This window comes from Gastrolobium bilobum, unplaced genomic scaffold, assembly GCF_033153095.1.
Source record: "Gastrolobium bilobum isolate Gb01-03AN ecotype WA unplaced genomic scaffold, APGP_CSIRO_Gbil_v1 utg75794, whole genome shotgun sequence".
Taxonomy (NCBI): Eukaryota; Viridiplantae; Streptophyta; class Magnoliopsida; order Fabales; family Fabaceae; genus Gastrolobium; species Gastrolobium bilobum.
In genome coordinates this window covers 15,619-35,993 of record NW_026898439.1, presented here as the reverse complement: position 1 = coordinate 35,993, position 20,375 = coordinate 15,619, and the positions used below count along the sequence as shown (strand labels likewise).

At 33.3% G+C, this 20,375-nt stretch overlaps 2 protein-coding genes and 1 long non-coding RNA gene across 4 annotated transcripts; 1 reads left to right on the top strand and 2 right to left on the bottom strand.

Annotated features, from left to right (window-relative positions):
* The first annotated feature begins 15,017 nt into the window (after window positions 1–15,017).
* On the top strand, window positions 15,018–17,089 carry LOC133316330 (uncharacterized). The gene is made up of 5 exons (XR_009752190.1): window positions 15,018–15,137; window positions 15,257–15,458; window positions 15,959–16,028; window positions 16,401–16,558; window positions 16,831–17,089. It is a non-coding gene; the product is annotated as an uncharacterized LOC133316330 (long non-coding RNA).
* A 255-nt stretch (window positions 17,090–17,344) lies between these two features.
* LOC133316329 (protein FAR1-RELATED SEQUENCE 5-like) lies at window positions 17,345–19,884 on the bottom strand. 2 transcript variants are annotated; one of them, XM_061518064.1, is made up of 3 exons: window positions 19,613–19,884; window positions 18,974–19,099; window positions 17,345–18,699 (listed from the first exon to the last, which is right to left on the bottom strand). In XM_061518064.1, the coding sequence occupies exons 2-3, from the start codon at window positions 19,058–19,060 to the stop codon at window positions 17,836–17,838; spliced, it is 951 nt and encodes a 316-aa protein (XP_061374048.1). In that variant the 5' UTR covers window positions 19,061–19,099; window positions 19,613–19,884; the 3' UTR covers window positions 17,345–17,835. The 2 variants fall into 2 exon arrangements, with proteins under 2 accessions (XP_061374048.1, XP_061374049.1); XM_061518065.1 differs by having other exon boundaries at window positions 17,345–18,686.
* On the bottom strand, window positions 17,462–17,821 carry LOC133316328 (uncharacterized). Its single transcript, XM_061518063.1, has one exon. The coding sequence runs from the start codon at window positions 17,819–17,821 to the stop codon at window positions 17,462–17,464; it is 360 nt and encodes a 119-aa protein (XP_061374047.1).
* Window positions 19,885–20,375: the final 491 nt, after the last annotated feature.

Here is a 20,375-nt window from a genome sequence, read left to right as displayed (position 1 = left end):
TTGCTCACTATGACCTTTCAGTGCTGCAATCTTCAAGGCTTCAAGAGCCAATGCTTGCGTTTTCGAACTGGAAATTTGTTTGAAATAACTAACCAATCCTTCACGATACAAAATGTCAGGGCTGCCACTTTCCCTGCAACGTTTTAAGAAAAGTAATTGTCGTTCTCTATTGAACTTTTGCTATTGATTGAAGAAAATCTCGTATACTTTTCCTTTGTACACTGGTCGATTTTCATGCTCATAGTTATCCGGTATTTGATGAATAATTTTTTTTTATCGGTAATCCATTCTAATGGACCTGATTCAAACTTGTCCATCGAAGCATTTTCATACACGTAATCATTTTCTGCAAGCCGAAGAAATTCTTTGCAAGTTTGATGTTGGATATATCTTCAATGAGATGAGACACCACCTTTCTAAATATCTGCAATAATAAATTCGTTGGCAGAAAAACAACAAAATTGTTGTCGATCGTCGTTGGTTAATCATCGCATGGGTAAATCAACACCTTCATCTTGCTATGAAGCTTTGAATGGTATAATTGTGGAGGTAAAAACATGTAGGAACAAAAAACAAAAATGTAAACTGTTACTTGAGAAATATCTGAAATAAAAAATAATTGTTTTGTTATTTTGTGCTATTTTTGAAGTTGAAAAAACTATAGCATTCACACAGAACTTTGTAAGCATCAACAAAAAACAAAACTCTACAATTATGAGACATCGATTATTATGCAAATCAAATATAGTTATGTACTTAATAATTCAGTCTTCAAATATAGCCACCAATGAACCTTCTCCTCTACATTATTTTTCAATATGATCTTGTCTCGATGATTCATCCATACACAAAATTAGCTACAAAATAAAATCAATTAATATACATGAAGAAAAAAATTTAAAATGTTGTGCTAATTATTCATTTTGTTTAGATGGATTTTCATTTATCACAATCTGATTGTTCATTTTATTTAGATGTTTGTTTCTAAAATATTTACAGGAATAAATCCAATTATCTTAGCCACACAAAAACGGGATTCTTAGACAATAAATATAAGGAAAAAAAAGTGTTAGTGGGCGGGATGGTTGACCTCTAACTATCAGCATTTTATAACATCATGTAATAGATTTTCATATTTATTTACACAAAAAAAGGTTCTTATACTTGCGTCTAGATTACTATGTATCTATGTTTTCTGTAGTTGTGACAAATATTAGATGAAGAGTTGGAAAATATTTGAGTTAGTACGTTTAATAGTCTAACAAACATTTCACAGTTGAAATTTTGTGGTAATATCAAAAGATCATTTATTAGCTTAATTGCATAAATAAAAAATAATTATTCATAAATTAGAATATATATATATATATATATGTATTATATATATATATAGGGTTCATGTTTTCTTATGTTGTAGGATAGCATGAGAGAAAAAAAGTAGAGACAAATTAAATATGGGTCCCACATTTTATATTAAAAAAGAAAAATAAATTAATTGGCACGGAAAACGAATTTGTGCAGGAAAAAATTTCGCTCTCAGAGAGCATGATTTCCGATATATAAATATATATATATATATATATATATATATATCTATATATATTTTGTATTTATTTGTGTGTGTGTGTGTGTGTGTGTATATATATATATAACCATATATTTAATGCATTGTATTTGATCTCAATAATACTTCAGCTCTACCAACAACAATTTGGTTAAGAATATGAGAACGTGTTGCCGAGCGGGGAGGGCCGGCCCTCCGGGCCGAGCCCATTTTGCCACCTCTAACTGTCAGCATTTTATATCAGCATATAATAGGTTTTCATATTTATCCACAAAAAAAGGTTCTTATACTTGCATCTAGATTACTATGTATCTATGTTTTATGTAGTTATGACATATATTAGATGAAGAGTTGAAAAATATTTGTGTGAGTACGTTTAATAGTCTAAGAAACATTTCATAGTTGAAGTTATGTGGTAATATCAAAAGACCATTTATTAGCTGAATTGCATAAATAAAAAATAATTATTCATAAAATTGGAATATATATAACCATATATTTAATGCATTATATTTAATCTCAATAATACACCAACTCTACCAACAATAATTTAGTTAACAATATGAAAACGTGTTTCCAGGTGGGGTGGGACCGCCTTCAAGGCCGAGCCCATTTTGCCACCTCTAACTGTCAACATTTTATATCAGCTATATATGTTTTCCATAAAAAAAGGTTCTTATAGTTGCGTCAAAATTACTATCTATATATGTTTTCTATATTTGCATTTAAAGATTTTTATCACGTTTGTTTGTTTGTGCTAACCTTTCTAGAGGATCATCATGCCTAGTTTGTGTATTACCGGCGAGAATTAGGTAATTGTCGTCTATTTCTATGAAAACCGTTTAGAGTTTTATATTATATTAGGGAATCCACAAGCAGTTGCTGTGTTTTATCAAAAAATAATTGTTGTGTATCGACCCTAAGCTCTCTCTCAATTTATTTACATTGGGATTACCCGATTTATATTCTTTGTTACACTCTCAAATTTAGTTACACTCTCGATTGGATATCCTGTTAGATAATGATTATGATTTATTAAATATGTAAATCATTATATGCAAGTAAATCTATAAATAATCTGAATTTTTTATAGATTATTGAACACGTCAGCAAACTTGATTTTTTCCACTTTTAGAAACATTTCAAATTTGAATTTTTTATTTGATAAGGGGAAAAAAGTGAAGCATTCATTACAAAATGTTCCACTTTTCAAATTTGATTTTTAAAATTTGAAATTGATATGTGGGAAAATAGTTCATCATTCATTACAAATATAAAATCTCACTACTTACTGCATTGGAAAGTGTTGAGTCTATTAATTTCGCTACATTCAACAAAAACCATAATAACAATAAAACCACTTTAAAATGTTTCCTATTGAATAAATTTATAAATTCGAAATTTTAATTCAAATTTTTTATTTTACCACCACTTGATGCATTGAAACTGGTTAAGTCAGTTAATGATATTTATTATTATACCTAAAAAAAATTACACATAAATAATTGTTAACCCTATTAACAATCCACTGTTGAGCTTAACTACTAAAAAATGAAATTATTTTGTATATAAATAAGATTTGTGTTACTCGGTCTTTTCATTTCGTAATTAATTAGCTTTTGTGCACATGTTTCTTCTTTTCTTTGTTTGTTTATCTTCATCATCTTCTCAAGCTGCTCTTCTATTAGATGAACATGTAATACTTTTCATTTTTTTTGTAGCTCTATTGTAGAGCAAAACTGACGGGATGATTTGGAATCACTATTCTTTCGGGATATAAATATTCTTCAGAAATCACTTTTCTCACATCATGAAAGCTATTTTAGAATTTGATCTATCATTTATTAATTAGTGCAAGTATGGTGTCGAGATGGTTGTGTTACTCATCCAATCTGCTATATCTTTGGGAAAAAGAGAAATGACGCGTTTGGCAAGGCCAAGCCTATCAAGATGTGTTCTCACTTCATTTGTTTGTGGTGATGAAGTGTTATTTTGCAATCCAAGGTGCTACAGCAGAAATCAAAGGATAGCTCCACTATTTCGATCCCACAGAGATATGAGATTTTTTTGCTACAAGTCACTTATTTGTATGATTTGTGTAATTGGTTGTAGTATATAAATTTTGGAAAATTATACTCTCATGTTGCATGTTACACCCCGTGTATACCCGGTTTGTTAACATTACATCGTATTAAGCTGCGCTTAATAAAAATTGCGAAATATCTTTTTCTTTTCCAATTATGACGTCATATACTTAACCAAGTTGATTACTTAATCAATTTCATAAAAACATCGCCTGTATGTAATTTGCAATAAGACATTTACTGATATACCTCAATATATAAATAAAGTGTGTATCTAAAATCACGGATCTACAACTCGTAGTCCGGGCATAATCCTGATACATTATTACAACTCCAAATAAAACAAGACATAAACAAAACTATGTGTCATGGATAATCCCCATGCTCACCAAATCAACAGCGTCTCAACAAGATGATATACAATCATAAACTGAAGCAAAAAACATAAAGCAGTATGCATAACCAGCATCCAACAAGTCAGCATAAAATAACAGCAATTCTAACTCAGCTCCGGCCTCCTGCCGCCTGAGGTCTCAACATTACCTGAACCTGAAATAAGCGCCCCAAAAGTGGGGTGAGATCTCTAACAGAAATCTCAGTAAGACAAGGGGTCCTCAAGGATCTTCCACCCCAAGCTCACTTACATGTCCAATATAAGTTCAAAAGCAATTTAACAAAATAATTTCCAAAATAGTGCAATGCAGCAGATAATCATGTCATGTGGGTTATACCTATTCTACTGATCAGAGAAATGCAGGAATACGTCTATTACCCACATAGTACCAGCCCATGCTGTATCAGCCCATGTTGTACCCACCCCCAAAGGGCCACCCCATGGTTTCCCTTTAAGGCAAACACCACATAAATATCATACAGCAATTGCACTTAACAGCTCCATAGCATTTAAATAAAACAGTACATGAAGACCACATCATGCATATAACCATACCCCCATGGGACATGGTGGAACCAACAATGGCTAAACCGAAGACACGAAAGCTTACCTCTAAGCTAGCTATCCAAGGCCACAAGCTTAAAGTCCAATACACATCAGATCACAATCTGATTTAGGACCAGCAAGTATATCAACATTCATACCTCAAAAGCGTAAACAAAAAGACTACGTTTCCATATTACGAATTATGTCTTAAGGCTTCTCACAAGCCATAAGCCCTTAATCACATGATTCTGACTTAGTTCAATTAAAACAGAAGTTCAACTTCATCGATCTAGAGTCCCCAAACCCCCAATAGTCTACTGTACGCACAACACAGCTACTGTTCTACGAAATCCCAAAATATCCGGATATTCTACGAGGACATATCCGGATATGCAGTATCTGGATATCTCACTGTCCATATCCGGATATACAGATTCCCATATCCGAATATCCAATATCCGGATATCCAAATCCCCATATCCGGATATCCAATATCTGGATATTTTACGGGCAGATATCCGAATATTTCACGACAAAATGCAGTTTCTGCATTTCGTGAAGATATCCTTCCAAGGTTGGGTTTTTACCGATTAAAGACACTTAAACATGCATTTCTAGGTGTGTTTGACCAATCCCAACGTTAAGTTATCATCTTTAAGTCTTTACATGCATCAAGGTTCCATTTTTAAGCAAAAGAACTCAAGTTCAAGGTTCAACCACTTACCCTTAGCACCAAAACAGAAAGGGTGATGCTCTTGGAGCTCTCCAACAGTCTCCAAGGCTCTGACTTTACAGAGAAACAAAAATGGCATACAAAGGTTGGTTCTTTTCTTCACAAGGTACCTTCTTGGAGCATCAAACACCAAGAATGTGACACCACAGCACCAAACCAGAAACTCAGCACTACTGTAATACCCCATATTTTTATTAACTTTATCTTATGGCTTTTAGTTAATTTGAGGAGCTCAAACTTTTGAGTTTCGAGGACGAAACTTCTTTTAAGGAGGGTAGAATGTAGTACCCCATATTTTTATTATTGTAATAATAATAATAATAATAATAATAATAATAATAATAATAAACTATAAATTAGTAGTAATATATAACAAATTATAATATAAATTTTGATAAAATAATTTCGTGTGATATGAGTGCTATTGGAAAATAATTGTGATATTTTGTAATACTCTACATTATTTATAATAAAATAATATTAATATGTATATATATATATATATATATATATATATATATTAGATGATGAATTGTAATTAATTGGATTATTAATTAATTGATGATTTAAGCATTAATGTTTGATTGGTAATGTTTGATTGATAATGATTGATTAATAATGTTCAATTGGTAATGATTGATTGGTAATTTGATTAGATATGATGAGTCAATAATGAGTTAGCCTTGAGCTAGCAAATAAGTTAGCTGTAATCTGAGCCATAAGAAATTAATAAGAAAATAGTGTATAAAGCTAAAATCTAAGCCAGATACATCAATGAAGAATAAGGAAATAAATGCACGAAACCCATCTCTGAGCCCAAAACTTCAACTATAAATAGAGGCTTAGCCTAACCAAACCAATTCACTCTGAATCCTCAATAATTCTCCACTACTTTTTTTCTCCTTTACACTCTCTCTCTCCTCACTTTTAATTTTTATTTTTATTATTATCTTTCTTTGGTTACCAACCGCTTCTCTTCCCCAAATTGTAGAAGTCACCAAACAAGGAGACCAGGTAATCCTAATCCCTAGAGAGTCATAGGTTATATTGATATGAATTTTTGATATATGTAATCCTAATCTCTAGGTGGTTGAGGATTTGTGGTGTATAAAATTTTATTGGGTGTCCTATTATTCAGGTAGTTATATGTTTGATATATGTAATCTCAATCCTTAGGAAATTTTAGGATGTTTTCATATATTATATGTAACCCTTAAGGTATTTAAATTAAATTATTTTAACCTCTTGAAATTAATTGGACTAATTATTAGATTTTGGCTTTACTCTAATAGATGTGAATATTTGAATTATGATTTGGAAAAATTATGATATGATGATTGGATTTGGGTTTTACCCTTTGAATTTTGATTTGGAAAATTATGATATGATGATTGGATTTGGGTTTTGCTCTCGTAGATGTTAAATATGAAAATTATGATATTATTGGATAATGGATTTGAAAATTATGATGGATTTGAAAATTATGATATTGTTAGATAACAGATTTGGAAATTATGATATTATTGAAAGATTGAATTTGGAAATTATACTCTTGATTAAATTGATGTGGAAAACATGAAAATTATTTGACAATTATGAGAATCTTGACAAGATTGAATTGATTGTGTGTGATTGTAATAAATAATAGTGGGAGGATAGCTTTGGGATGGTACCTCCCAAAGTGATGAACACAACCTTTGGGCTTTATGCCTTTGATAATTATTTGATGTGACAATGATGTTTTCGTTCTTCCCAAAGTGGTACCTGGTAACAACAGTGGTTTTTTCCCGGGGTACTAGTAACAACTTTGGGAAGAGGTGTTCACACTAGGAAGATGTGAATTGATTATGGCCAATTTTGATTATACGTGGTTGGTAACAGTGGTTATTTCCCGGGTCAAGGGGTAGACTGGCAGGGTTTCCCGGGTCTGCCATGATTCTCTTCCCACTAAATATAATGAACTTAAACATTATTAATAATGAAATTTGTTATTTGATTTGATTATGAAGAATGTCATTGAGTTGTGAATATTATCATATTATGATTAATGTTGTGCTAAATATGTTAGTTGATAATTACCAAATACATTAAATGGACTTAATAAAGATAAATATTATATAATGGAATTTTGATTATCATATTGATATTTGATTTGATTAATGTGGAATTGATTTAATTAATGTGGAATTGATTTGAACACTATTTGATATTTGATTTAATTTGTTATTAATTACATTAATTGTATTTTGATTAGGATTACCAGCTTTGCTGACTTTTGTGTTTGTTTGATTGCAATGATCCTGCGGCTACGGGGGAGCATATTTTCAGTGAAGCATGTTGCAAAGGATGGGGCTAGCTGTGGGCAGTGAGGATCACGACTCGGATATTTCTAGCTAGTTCCTAAGTTTAGAAATTTTATGAGATTTAAATAAATGCATAAGACATATTTCCTTTATTTAAACTTTAGTCTTTGGTTTTATTTTAATGTAATAAATTTAGCCTTGCACCTGTCCATTGTACAGGTGCGGCGGTAACATTCCCAAAATTAGATTTAGATTAGCTTCCGCAATATTTCTATTATTATAATTGAAAAAAAAATGAATTTTGACAATTTATTTATTATAAGATTGTTTTATAAATTGCTAGAAATTTGGGATGTTACAACTACAAACCTCAAAATGCAGAAGCAAGAACTCAGAAACAAGGTCCTCTCACCCTTTTGCTATATTATCATGACAATAAGGTGTTAGTGTGTGACCCATTAGGCCCAACATAGCCACTGACATAAATGGGCTTGGGCCCAACAAGTCCACAACCCATCTAATGACAACACTGAGCACTAGCAATGCTTTGTTGCCCCAGAGCTAGTTAGGTTAATGACATAATCATCCTATTACACATATTTGGTTGCCCTATATATTTCCTTTCGTCTCGGTTACATTCCTCATTAAACCTAGGGTAAGGAAACGTATCAACCCTTGCGGTTTAGGGTAAGCTTTATTTGAAATAAGGAATCTTCAATTTACTGACTCTAACGGCATATCATCTCATGACCTCTTTTACTATGCATAGATTCCCGAGTCCTTGTAAATGTCATCCCGATTTCTCCGGTTTACAGATAACCTAATCTCTCACAGAGATTTGACGAATTCCTTCAGCTTATCACCCTAGCATTGTGCTCTTTCAAGACAAGCCCAACAGTGTACCTATGAGTCTCCATGTTTTAGGCAGGCGAGGTATATAGTCAAAGTGTGCCTTCTAGAACACAGTCTAGGTAATAACTTCTGGTCTAAGGAAAGACATACCCAAATATAAAGAGACTACTCTAATGATACTCTCTGTGAGATTTCCTCACAGAGTCTCTTTATGGGTTTGTTCAGTGCGATCTATACCTTTATAGGTCCTCCCACGAATTTAGCTAAGACATCTCCATATCTGTAGCAGATGAGGTCTTTACCTTGTATCCAAATACAAGTAGATAAGTCGTGCTAGTCTTACCCGAGATCACTGATCCCCATTCTTAGTGTCTCTAGACTAGGAACATAGAATTAGGAATAAACGTGCAGTGTCCTTGAATCCTCATAATCGTGATCTCATCACAGATACTCAAGAAATACATGTTCTATTCCAAGGGATTTATCCAGTTTATTCATAATATATTAACAATAATATCGAGAAAAAATATGAAACAGAATAAAGAGTGCTTATTATTTATTTGCGACAAAAAAGTCCACATCTTATGTCCTTATTTAATCAAAAAGATTGTCTCTAGGACACCCATATACTAACAGTACGAACCCACTGTGCCTTTGAACTAATAAACAAAGGACGGAACCAGCTCGCCGCTGCTCTATCAAAGTAGCCTGGCATCAAGAGATAAGGCTATGAAAGCTCTAGCCAAGCCTGCAGCCCAGAAACGGCCAATTAGAGGCCATACCGCCTTTTGAAGGCAGCAACATAACTACTATATAAGTATAGGGTATATGCCCGGATAGAATAATCTAATTCAATAAGAATACATATACACCTGCAACTGATACTGACTTAAGCATCGGAGTGTCATTGCAGGTACCCCCATCCAGTTTCAACGATCGCGCTAACAAAGGACCAGAGTCCATATATCATCATCAACAACCTCCAGCCCAAGAAGCAAAGTATCCTCGGCATTTCAACCGTGTGTGATTAGGCCCGATATACTTTGGCCAGCCTGTATTGTATTTGGTCTGATCAAAAATATTATTGGTTTTTGTGTGATTTTTTTATTTAACTTGAAGAGATGTAATAGCCGTATGATATTTTAAATTTTTAAAAACTTAGGGTTCTTAGTTTTATTATTATTAATTTGTTCTATTTATTTTGAATTGAACATTTCTTATTCACCCAAGAGTTATTGTTCTAGTATCAACCCAATTAGATTTCAGGATTTGACCTGTTCAAAGAGTAATGAGCTCGATCGATTCATGAGAGTCACAATTTCTTGGAAGGGCGAAGAGACACAAATCTGAAATTGGATTAGTCAGGTCTGCTAAAATTTCAGACAAATCTATTTACCAAAAAATATTTATTATTTTTAACAAGTTTATAATTATATTTACATTTTTTTGTTAACAATTATTTACTATAAAAATTGAACTCAAACAATTCAAATAAAATGTTCAATTATTATATATAGAAATAAATAATATTAAAAAAATATAATTAAATTCAATTACCAATAAATAAAGACAATAAAATTAAAGTATTAAAATATGTAAGAAGAAATAAAATGATGCTGATAATATAAAGGTTTTAAACAAAAAATTGTGAAGAGTATAAAATTCAATGTTAAAAAATATATAAACTGCTACCATATAGTGTGAAGAGAATGCAGTCAACAATTTTCCACGTTTTGGTGAAACAAACAAATATTGGCATCTAAAGCCTGACAAGATTGACTAAACAAGTTTCCTCATAAAATAGTTAAAGATTAAAATATTAAAACACCAAACCTATGTATTCATGCACGTACTTTCTGGTTAACTAGGTACTAATAACATTTTTCTTTAAAAAAGTTAAACAAAAAATTGTGAAGAGTATAAAATTCAATGTTAAAAAATATATAAACTGATAGTGTGAAGAGAATGCTACATTTTGGTGAAACAAACAAATATTGGCATCGTTTAACCTCCAAAAAAAAAAAAAAAGTTAAGGTTGATACAGCACATTTGATCTGCGTAAGGAATATGAATCGTCTCACTCTAAGACAAGAATTACATAAAAAAACCAATCAAAGACTAATTTCTAATTCTATAACCCTTTAGATGCGGAGTTGTAGGGCATCCTAAAGAGACTAGAAATGGCTTGGGGAACAAGGTTAAAGAATCTGGAGGTTGAGTGTGACTCAACGAATGCCATTGCATTACTGCAAGAGGGGCATGAGGACCCTAGGGACTCCAGGGTAGTAAAATAAAGAGTAAATACCATTTTTGGTTCTCAGCAAATTTCACGATGCCCTAGCAATAAAAAAGGTCATTTGAGGTCCTTGATTTTTTTCAAATTAAGCCCACGTTAGTCCTTCCGTTAGTGGGACTCCAACGTTGTTACTAACGTTTCTCACATGGACCGTTAAGTCGCTCAATCAGATTCTAAGTAGGATATAAAACGACGTCGTACCTTAAGTGGCTGTCTTCTTCTCTTTCCTTTCTTTATTTCTGAAAATATAATAACCCAACACACCCATCTTCTTCTCCACAACCAAATCCTGCTACCCCTCTCCTTCTTCGCTATGCCTCCTGCCATGATTTTTCTCCCTCCCTCATCCAAGATCAGTATGTTGTCTTGTTTCAGCAATGAAAGATGGGACGGACCTTGTACCCTATAAATAATGTTGTCTTTGTTTAAAGAAATTGCATGGCAGCCCCAACATTTTCTTCCATAAGTTTAGCTACCTGTCTTTCTGTGCCGTCATTTGACCACTTGCCCCAAGCTGGTCGGTTTCTTGCACCTTCACCGCCTTCTTCCAGAACATCGCAATATGGTGGAGTTGATTGGAATGCAAACTGTTGTGGTATATAAAATGGAATATTTTGATAGTTGAATTTATTTATGAGTGCTTGAACCACCATTGCAATGGAATGGTGTTGAATGACAGCTGTACTTGATTGCTGAAATGTGTATTTGGAAATGTATCACAGGTGTTATTGATGAGAATTAGATGTATAATTGAATTCATAGTGTGTGTTTAAGCTATATGTTTGATGCGATGAACAAGTGGTGGCTTGTATGATTGATTTCCCTTTTGTTATTGAATATAGATACGAATAATGAATGTGGTTCAAAACTTCTATGGTTGTACTTAACAAGGAAATGCCACTTAAGCCATCACATGAACCCTTGTGGCAATGCTCCTTGTCACTTCACCTAGGATATGTCTTACATTTGTGCAGCCCCTTGACACCTTGTTAGGACGCATGCCCTCCAAGTGGTACACAAAATGGCCACCCCATTTGGTGCATGTGCAAGACTTGTCATAGGAAAGCCATACAAGCTTCCACATTTCTCATTCTAGACCATCCAAGGCCCACCCTTTGACCAAGACACACAGACATCATTCAAACCCATCTATCCACGACACTACCCATAGCAAAGAATGAAAATGAAATCCTTAAGAACCTATTTTTCATCAACTTGGTCTCACGCACACCCACTTTCTTTCCATTCTCGGGGTTCTCGAGAACATCTCCAGCCACCCTTCCTTCTTCATCATAGCCGAAGTAAACAGATACCCTTCCTTCATCATTACCTTCAATGATTGCACATAAGTTCCTTCATGCAATATTTTAGGGTGACTCAAACCCCTTGGCCGAAGCACACTACCTAAGAAGCATCAATCACTTCTTCTCCTAGCACCCTTCAAATTGATCTAATTTGTATTCCAAATCATCACCATCCCTGCATGCATCAGACTGTGGACCTCTTATTGGAAGTAGAATTTAAACTAAAACTCCTTTGCATGTCATCAAGTGTGGCCGAAGACTTAGTAGGAGGAAACACTAATTTTCATTAAATTTTAAAATGTTTTGTTTGCTTTATACAGGCTAAGTAATGGTTGTAATTTGAACCTGGCTAATATACCTCCCATTTTTGTTTCTCACAATAATATCTCCCTTCCCCACTTCATTTATGTGAAATTCTATGGCAAAAATCAGATTATGTCCAAGTGATTCTCATTTGTTAAACAACAGTCACATCTTTTTTGTAGTTTAGTTCTTGTTTACTACACAAAAATGGATCCAGCACAAAGCTCAAAACTCTACTGCTTACAGGGTTCTATAGATTCCCTATTCTCCTCCCCTTCCCTGTCACGTCAGTTATTAAACAAAACATGAGAATCAGTTTAATCAAATAAGATCACTAGTTCATTTCATCCTTCACTAAAACCACACACATGGTACCCCAGTTCATACCATTTGTTAAAACCACCCAAGTGGGGGATGGTGGTGTAAGAAGGGTTCTGATCTTTGACGAGGGAGGAAGAAAAATCATGGCAGGAGGCATAGGCGGACCTACACTATTGCAAGTGTGGGAACTTGCAGACATAAATTATTTTAAAGTTCATCAAATCCATTGCTAATATTTAAAGAGTGACTCTGCTGTCACTTTTATTAATTAATCTTTTGTTATACATATGCAATTGTTACTAATATTTATGTAGACACTAAACACAGAAACATAAATATGTAGATATAAATTGGACATTCAAATACATTCTTACCAACAAGCTTTAATTATTTTATTTATTCAATTTTGAGATGAATAAACTAACATATTTAACGTAGATTTGCAAAAGCAGTTACAAAAAAATAAGTTCTCCATCTTTTTTTAAAGTTTTCTTTTCTTTTAATGTTTATATTTTTTTTTGTTTTTTAATGCATTTAAAAAAAAATTAACCCCACTAAATGTGCAGACATAAATAAAATTTTCTAAGTTCGCCACTGGCAGGAGGCATGGCGGAGAAGGAGAGGGGCAGCAGGATTTGGTTGTGGAAAAGAAGATGGGTGTGTTGGGTTATTGTATTTTCAGAAATAAAGAATGAAAGAGAAGAAGACAACCACTTAAGGTACGACGTTGTTTTAAATCCTACTTGGAATCTTACTCAGCGATTTAACGGTCCACGTGAGAAATGTTAGTAACGATGTTGGAGCCCCACTAACGGAAGGACTAACGTGGACCTAATTTGAAAAAAATCAAGGACCACAAATGGCTTTTTTTTATTACTAGGGACTAAAGAGGGTATCGTAAAATTCGCTGAAGACCAAAAATAGTATTTACTCTAAAACAAATTTGAAAATGGTTGGCAGAGGACTGGGAGGTTCGATACATGCACTTCTGTAGGGAAAACAATGTTTATGCCTACTGGTTAACAAAGAATCACAACAGAAACCATAACATGGACCAGGTTCATCTTAACTCTCCCGCACATCTGTTTAAGAATACACCAAGTTTGTCATTTGATGTTAGCATAGCAATGTAATTTTTGTTTTTTCTTGGAGCCTGGCCCCTCCCTATTACAAAAATAAAATAAAATAAAATAATTAAAGCTTATTATTTAATATATATTTAATAATTTATTATATGATCAATATAAAAGAAAATCAATGACTCGTTGGTTGTTAATATATAGCCGAGTTATTAAATATGTATTGGTTGTTGAGTATATTTTGTTATTTTTCGTTAATAAAAAATTAGTAACTCATTGTTAAGACAATAAATAAATAAGGTATAATAATAAGTAAATAACTATGAATATTTTTTTTTTGAAAAAAAAAATAACTTGAATTTTACTGCGATTATGGAGTATAAGGAATTAACCTTAATGAATAAATTTTTTTGATAGTTATTAAATGTAGTTAAGCGAATAAGAATTTCTTATAGGGTCTTGCAATCACATATTTTTTAAGTTCACATATGGTAATTTATTTAAAACCCATATGATTAGTTTTTGGCACTATGGGACGCATTGACTTTCTTGTTGAAATGCCAAATAGAATATAAAAATGCTGGGAGAGTAACAAATTTATAATATTTTTTCTATTATTAACATTAAAAATATAGGGATAAGTTATTCTACCTACTATTTTTTCTGCCTACCTTTGCTTACCACCCTCCAACACCGTTAGATCAGAATCTCAAGAAGAGAGAGAAAGATAAATATTAGTTAAGATTCTGATCTAATGATGTTGGAGGGTGGTAGACAAAGGTAGGCAGAAAAAATAGTAGGTAGAATAACTTATCCCAAATTTATATGGGATAGGTTATTCTACCTACTATTTTTTATGCCTACCTTTGCCTACCACTATAAAACACTATTAGATCAGAATCTTAACTAACATTTATCTTTCTCTCTCCTTGAGATTCTGATCTAACGGTGTTGGAGGGTGGTAGGCAAAGGTAGGCAAAAAAAAAAATGGTAGGTAGAATAACCTATCTCAAAATATGTGATATTAAAAATGAAAAATTGAGGAAAGTAAAAGTGATGAAGCAACTACATATGGGATAGGTTATTCTACCTACTCCCTATTTGCCTACCTTTTGCCTACCCCTCTCAGCATCGTTGGATTTTAATCTCATCTAACGGTTCACATTCCAAATATAAGTAAAAGCCTTTTACTCTTTTTTCTCTCTCTGACTCCCGCTTGTTCTCTCCTCCCCCACGCAGCTTTGACAACCCTCTCTCCCGCCGTCGGGCATTGACAGCATCGGTTTTCCAATATTTTTTCCCTAGTTCTTAATTTCTCTAATTTCCTCTATTAATCGATCTCTGCGATTCGTCGTCTGGTACTTAACTCACTTCACTACCTCTATTCATTCTTTCTTTCGTGGTCCACTTCAATACCTAAACTAGTTTTTTTTTTTTTTTTTTGGAATTGCAATTTCTGTTTGTTTGTTACCATTAGGATGCTGCGTTTCTGCAAATTGTGGAAGAAGAGGAACCTTTACCGTTACCTCCTAACATTGAGAGAGATCTTGTGCTTTTCAAGCCGCCAATTCTCTCACTCTCATGCCCGTGTTTTGTTGTTGTAAATCAAAACCTGTTAGTCTAACGAATATAATGGATGTATGGCTGGGTTGATGATTGGTATCTTCTTGTTTTGGAAGGTAACTTGTCAAAGAAATAATCCTTTAAAATTCAACATGTTCTGGTAGCAAATTTGGATTGTTTATAGATCAATATTAGGTGTAGAATGGTCTATTACAATAAAAGAAATTTGGTAGACCATTCTAATAGACAACATGTAATTATATGGCGTTGTTTTGGATTGTTTACAGTTACTATTGTCTTTTTAGTTAAATAGACTTCAAGTTTAGGAAGTTACAATATAGAAAAAAAAATGCATTTATATCCATTAATATGGTAGAAAGTTTGAGCTACCCAATGAAAATAATAGTTTTAGTCTACTATCTCTTCCAGATGGCAGCGATCTTACTCAAAGTAACAACGCCTTTTAAGTTGATTAAGTTGCTTGGTTCTTTTGCCTAAACCACTGTTATATTTCTATAATTCTAGTACTTGATTAAGTTGCTTGGTTAATTTCATAGTGACCTCAGATGCTGTTACTCGATAAATCTACTAAATTGACAATACTCTTGATTTGCAGTGGCTTGCAAATTACAGAGGCATTTCACCTGGAATTAGATGCTCGAAGGTATCTTCATGAACAGCTTGAGGTATATCCTTGCTATTGTCTTCTCTTATAACTTTTTATTTCTACTAGTATATTTCCATGTTTGCCATACCTTTCAGGTTCTTACTTGGTACATCATTTGCTCAAACTCTAACCACAACTTTTAGAACAATATATCCCTTTTACAAGCAAAACATGATATATTTAAAAGCACTAGGACATCTCTGCCTATTTGCATTTTGGGCTTCTTGCAATATATTGTGCTAAAGCATGGATGAGTTAGGGTTTAGGGCAGTTATTGGTTGAAAAAATGTTGAGGAAATTGGATACATAAACTGATTGGTTAGGATAGTTGGATTCTAATAATATTCTTTCCTAACTTCAGATTTTCATTTAACTTGCTTTCTTGGTCCAGATTCAGAGAAAATTACAGTTGCTAATTGAAGAACAAGGTAGGCAGCTGAAAAAAATGTTTGACCAGCAGCAAAAGAAGTAATAACCTCTTGAATACTCAGAATACAACCAATGATGATACAGCAATTAGTCATAAGGATGTTGCTTCTAGGCTCAAGGGTGAGCTCAATTGTAGGAATTCATGCTAATAAATTCTTAACTACTGAAATGTGGTAAAACATTATGAATGCTATTTCTTTATCTATCTTTTTAGGGACTTTAGCATAATGGAGTTTTGTTATGTTGAAACTCTACAACAAGCTAGTTAGTACCAGTTCCTCTTTTCCTCGTCTAAAATTTATTGGTCAAATCTCTTGTATGCATGTGATTTAGAGTAATAATAGTACTGCAAGCTTTCTTGTCTGATATTGTTTTTAACTTGTGACTTGTAGGAGTCAGTACAAGTCTACACTACCATGATGTCCAATGAGGAAGCATGTACATCGAGCCTTACATGACCTAAGTGTTGTTATCACAACCAATGGTGGAGCAGCTATTCGTTGTAGCTTATAACTAGGCAGCAGCTATTATTGTAAATTTTCAATACATAATGACAGAGCTCTAGGACTGTTCTTCTTCTTCCACTTGTAATATTCCTTTAGTTCAATGTATTTATCTCAGTTGTAATCATACTAGGATGTAACAGAGCAATTGCCATATAAATAAAAATTGATTCTTTCTTTATGAATTGTATTCTTATTGCGGAGTCTTGATTGGCCTCTATGAGTAACACACAACATATTTGACTATTCAAATTTAGAAGCTCTTCAAACACACTCACTGTACACTCATTAATTATTATAGAGCGGGATTGATAAAAATGCCAGAAATAAAATTAATAATTAAAAAGTACTAAATGCTTTCTTGGTAAATAGAACCACAACATGACAGTAAAATAGAACCACAAAGACAAAATTACAATATTTCCATTCCACTCTACTTTTTAAATAGAACTACAACATGACAGTAGCAGAAACTGTAAATAATTGAATACACAAAAAAATATCTATAATGAATGCTTATTTATTCTTTGCAGGTGCGCTTATTATGTCCTCGTTTCTTGCAATGTCCGCAAATATTGGTTTGCTTTGATGCTTCTTCAATCCCGCTACGAATCCTTTTTCGGCCTTTTGTTTGGGAAATGTTGGGGTCCTTCAAGTTCATTGTAGAAGACTCTTCGAGTTGAGAATTAATGTCATTATCCCCAAGAGTTGTACTCTCCCCAAATGTTGGAATTTTTTTTGCAGATGTAGCAAGAGCATCAAGACCATCAGAAATAAATTTAAATGCTTCATCTGACCTCTGTGCAAGCTCAATAAGTGTATGACATTTAGAGTTTAGGTGAAGGTTGTGAACCAATCCATCTCCATTAGGAAAACACATTTCTTTGTCTTTACTTAGCACATCATTTCCTTCCTTACGCCAACGTTGTAATATGAGTGTCTAGACCTCGCATCAATCCAAAAAAAGCTTTCCATGCGATCGTCATCGTCGTACTTGATCGAATAAAAGAAATTTGGATTCATTGATTGTTGTCTATTACAATAACGTACCACAGCTTGTGCATCCCCAGCGTCATATATTTTCCTCCTTACATTTTTCATATGATTATAACAATCTCGACTGTCAAACATTATATCATGGCCTCTGAGGATGGTGGCCACCTTTCCAGTGGGCAAGCCCGAGTCATTGAATTTTTCAACTAATGATCTAGCAACATCAGGCATTTGTCTATATGATCTTATATATGGAACACTCTTCGGAGTAACCAAACCATGATTATGATTGTCGTCAAAATATGTAACTTTCCACATGTTTGTGTCTCCATTCATAGAAGCCTTGAGACAAGCTTTACACCCTATGCGTGATGATGATGTATTCCTTGATTTGGTTTCACAAACTTCACCAACATTGTTTGTCTTCGGTGCTGGACGACCCTCTCTAGCACACGTTAGCTTCATGTAATTCTTCTTGGTTTGTCGTGCCCGAATTCCAAAACCTTTTCCCATACCAAATGCTTTGTACAAGTCTATTACATCTTTCCTTTCAGAAAATTCCATTCCAACCTCAATTGAAATACCAATATTCTTTGTCGGTGTCAACGGAATGACATTTGACATACTATTAATTGAGTCATTTTGTATGTGCTCTTCCATTTCATGAGGCATGTCGTATTCAATCTCATCACTAAAGTCAATGTAATCTGTTGGATCGTCATCAGTATCTCCAAGTTGTGCAAAATTGGTCCCTGTATCATCGATCTGGGTAAATTTGAATCGTAAATATTCAATATTTGATCAAGGATAAAAAATGAAAAGAATTCATATTCGTGATAGTAAAACTTGTTATGATTAATGCCCGAGCACAATAAAAAAGAAGAAAATACATATCAAAAATCCAAAATATAATAAAACACGAGTTGCCCTATTAGATAGTACATCAATAAAAACATTTTTCGCATTCCACATTAGCCGGCCTCAATTTTCACCACTTACAATTATAAACGAAAATGAAAATGAGGAGGAATAAATATACCTGATGAAGATGCTGAAGGGAACCGCGCTTGTAACATATGGACTGGAGCGTGTTGCTGGTTGCATTAACGTTTGAATCTGATGCCATCGATTAACTTCCCAAAAGAGGTTCAGAGTTTTGGGTTCACTTTGTAAAAAAAATAAAAATAAAATAAGTCATATTGCAAAGACAAATTGATAAGCCGTGAAAAGGAAAACTAAAATTGATATAAGCATATGTGAGAAAAATATGCCACAAATGAAGCAACCACCACATAGCATTTAAAAAGATAAATGGTAATGCAAATCGGTCCTAGAGTATTGCGAAGTAACATGAGAACTAATTCCACACTAAATGAGCTAATTCCATGCAAATTGGTCCTACACAATCAATAAGGTTAATATCTGGTTTCTAATTACTGAAACAGAAAGCAATCAAATGAAAAGAAATTGATGGTGAATGATTCAGAGTTTCTTGACGCCAAACCACTCCCTAATACATGAACAAATGATTCAGAGTTTTGGGTAAAAAAGTCGTATTGCAAATGACAAACCCTCGAAAAAAAATAAAGAGACAAAAAAAAGAATTATAAGAAAATTAGGGAAAAAGTAGAGGTAATTAGAGAATTTGCTAATTGAAAGTGAAAAAAATGATGCTAACCGTTCAACGACAGATATGTATTAGAGAGTGGAGAAGATAGATTCGGGATTGGCAGAACTGTCAATGACCAGCGGCGGAAGAGAGTTGTCAAAGCCGCGTCTTGTTCATCGTAGGGGAAGAGAGAACGAAAGAAAGAATGAATAGAGGTAGTGAAGTGAGTTAAGTACCAGACGACGAATTGCAGAGATCGATTAATAGAGGAAATTAGAGAAATTAAGAACTAGGGAAAAAATATTGGAAAACCGATGCTGTCAATGCCCGACGGCGGGAGAGAGGGTTGTCAAAGCTGCGTGGGGGAGGAGAGAACAAGCGGGAGTCAGAGAGAGAAAAAAGAGTAAAAGGCTTTTACTTATATTTGGAATGTGAACCGTTAGATGAGATTAAAATCCAACGATGCTGAGAGGGGTAGGCAAAAGGTAGGCAAATAGGGAGTAGGTAGAATAACCTATCCCACTACATATATATCTAGTTTATAATAGAAATTCATGGATAATATGTTGTGGTGTGGAAAATTAAAAGAATCAAAATAACTGAACTGAATTGCATTTTAAAGAACTAATTTTTAAAATTTAATTCATGAATTGAATTGGTTATTTAGTTTTGAAATCGAATTAGTTTAAAAAATCAGTACAATCGATATGATTTAAAAAATCAGTTATATATGAATTGAATTAGTTTTTTTTTCCTTCTTCTCTTTTATTTTCTGTTTTTTTCTCTCCATTTTTCTTCTCCTATTTATTTATTTACTTAGTTTCTTCTTTTT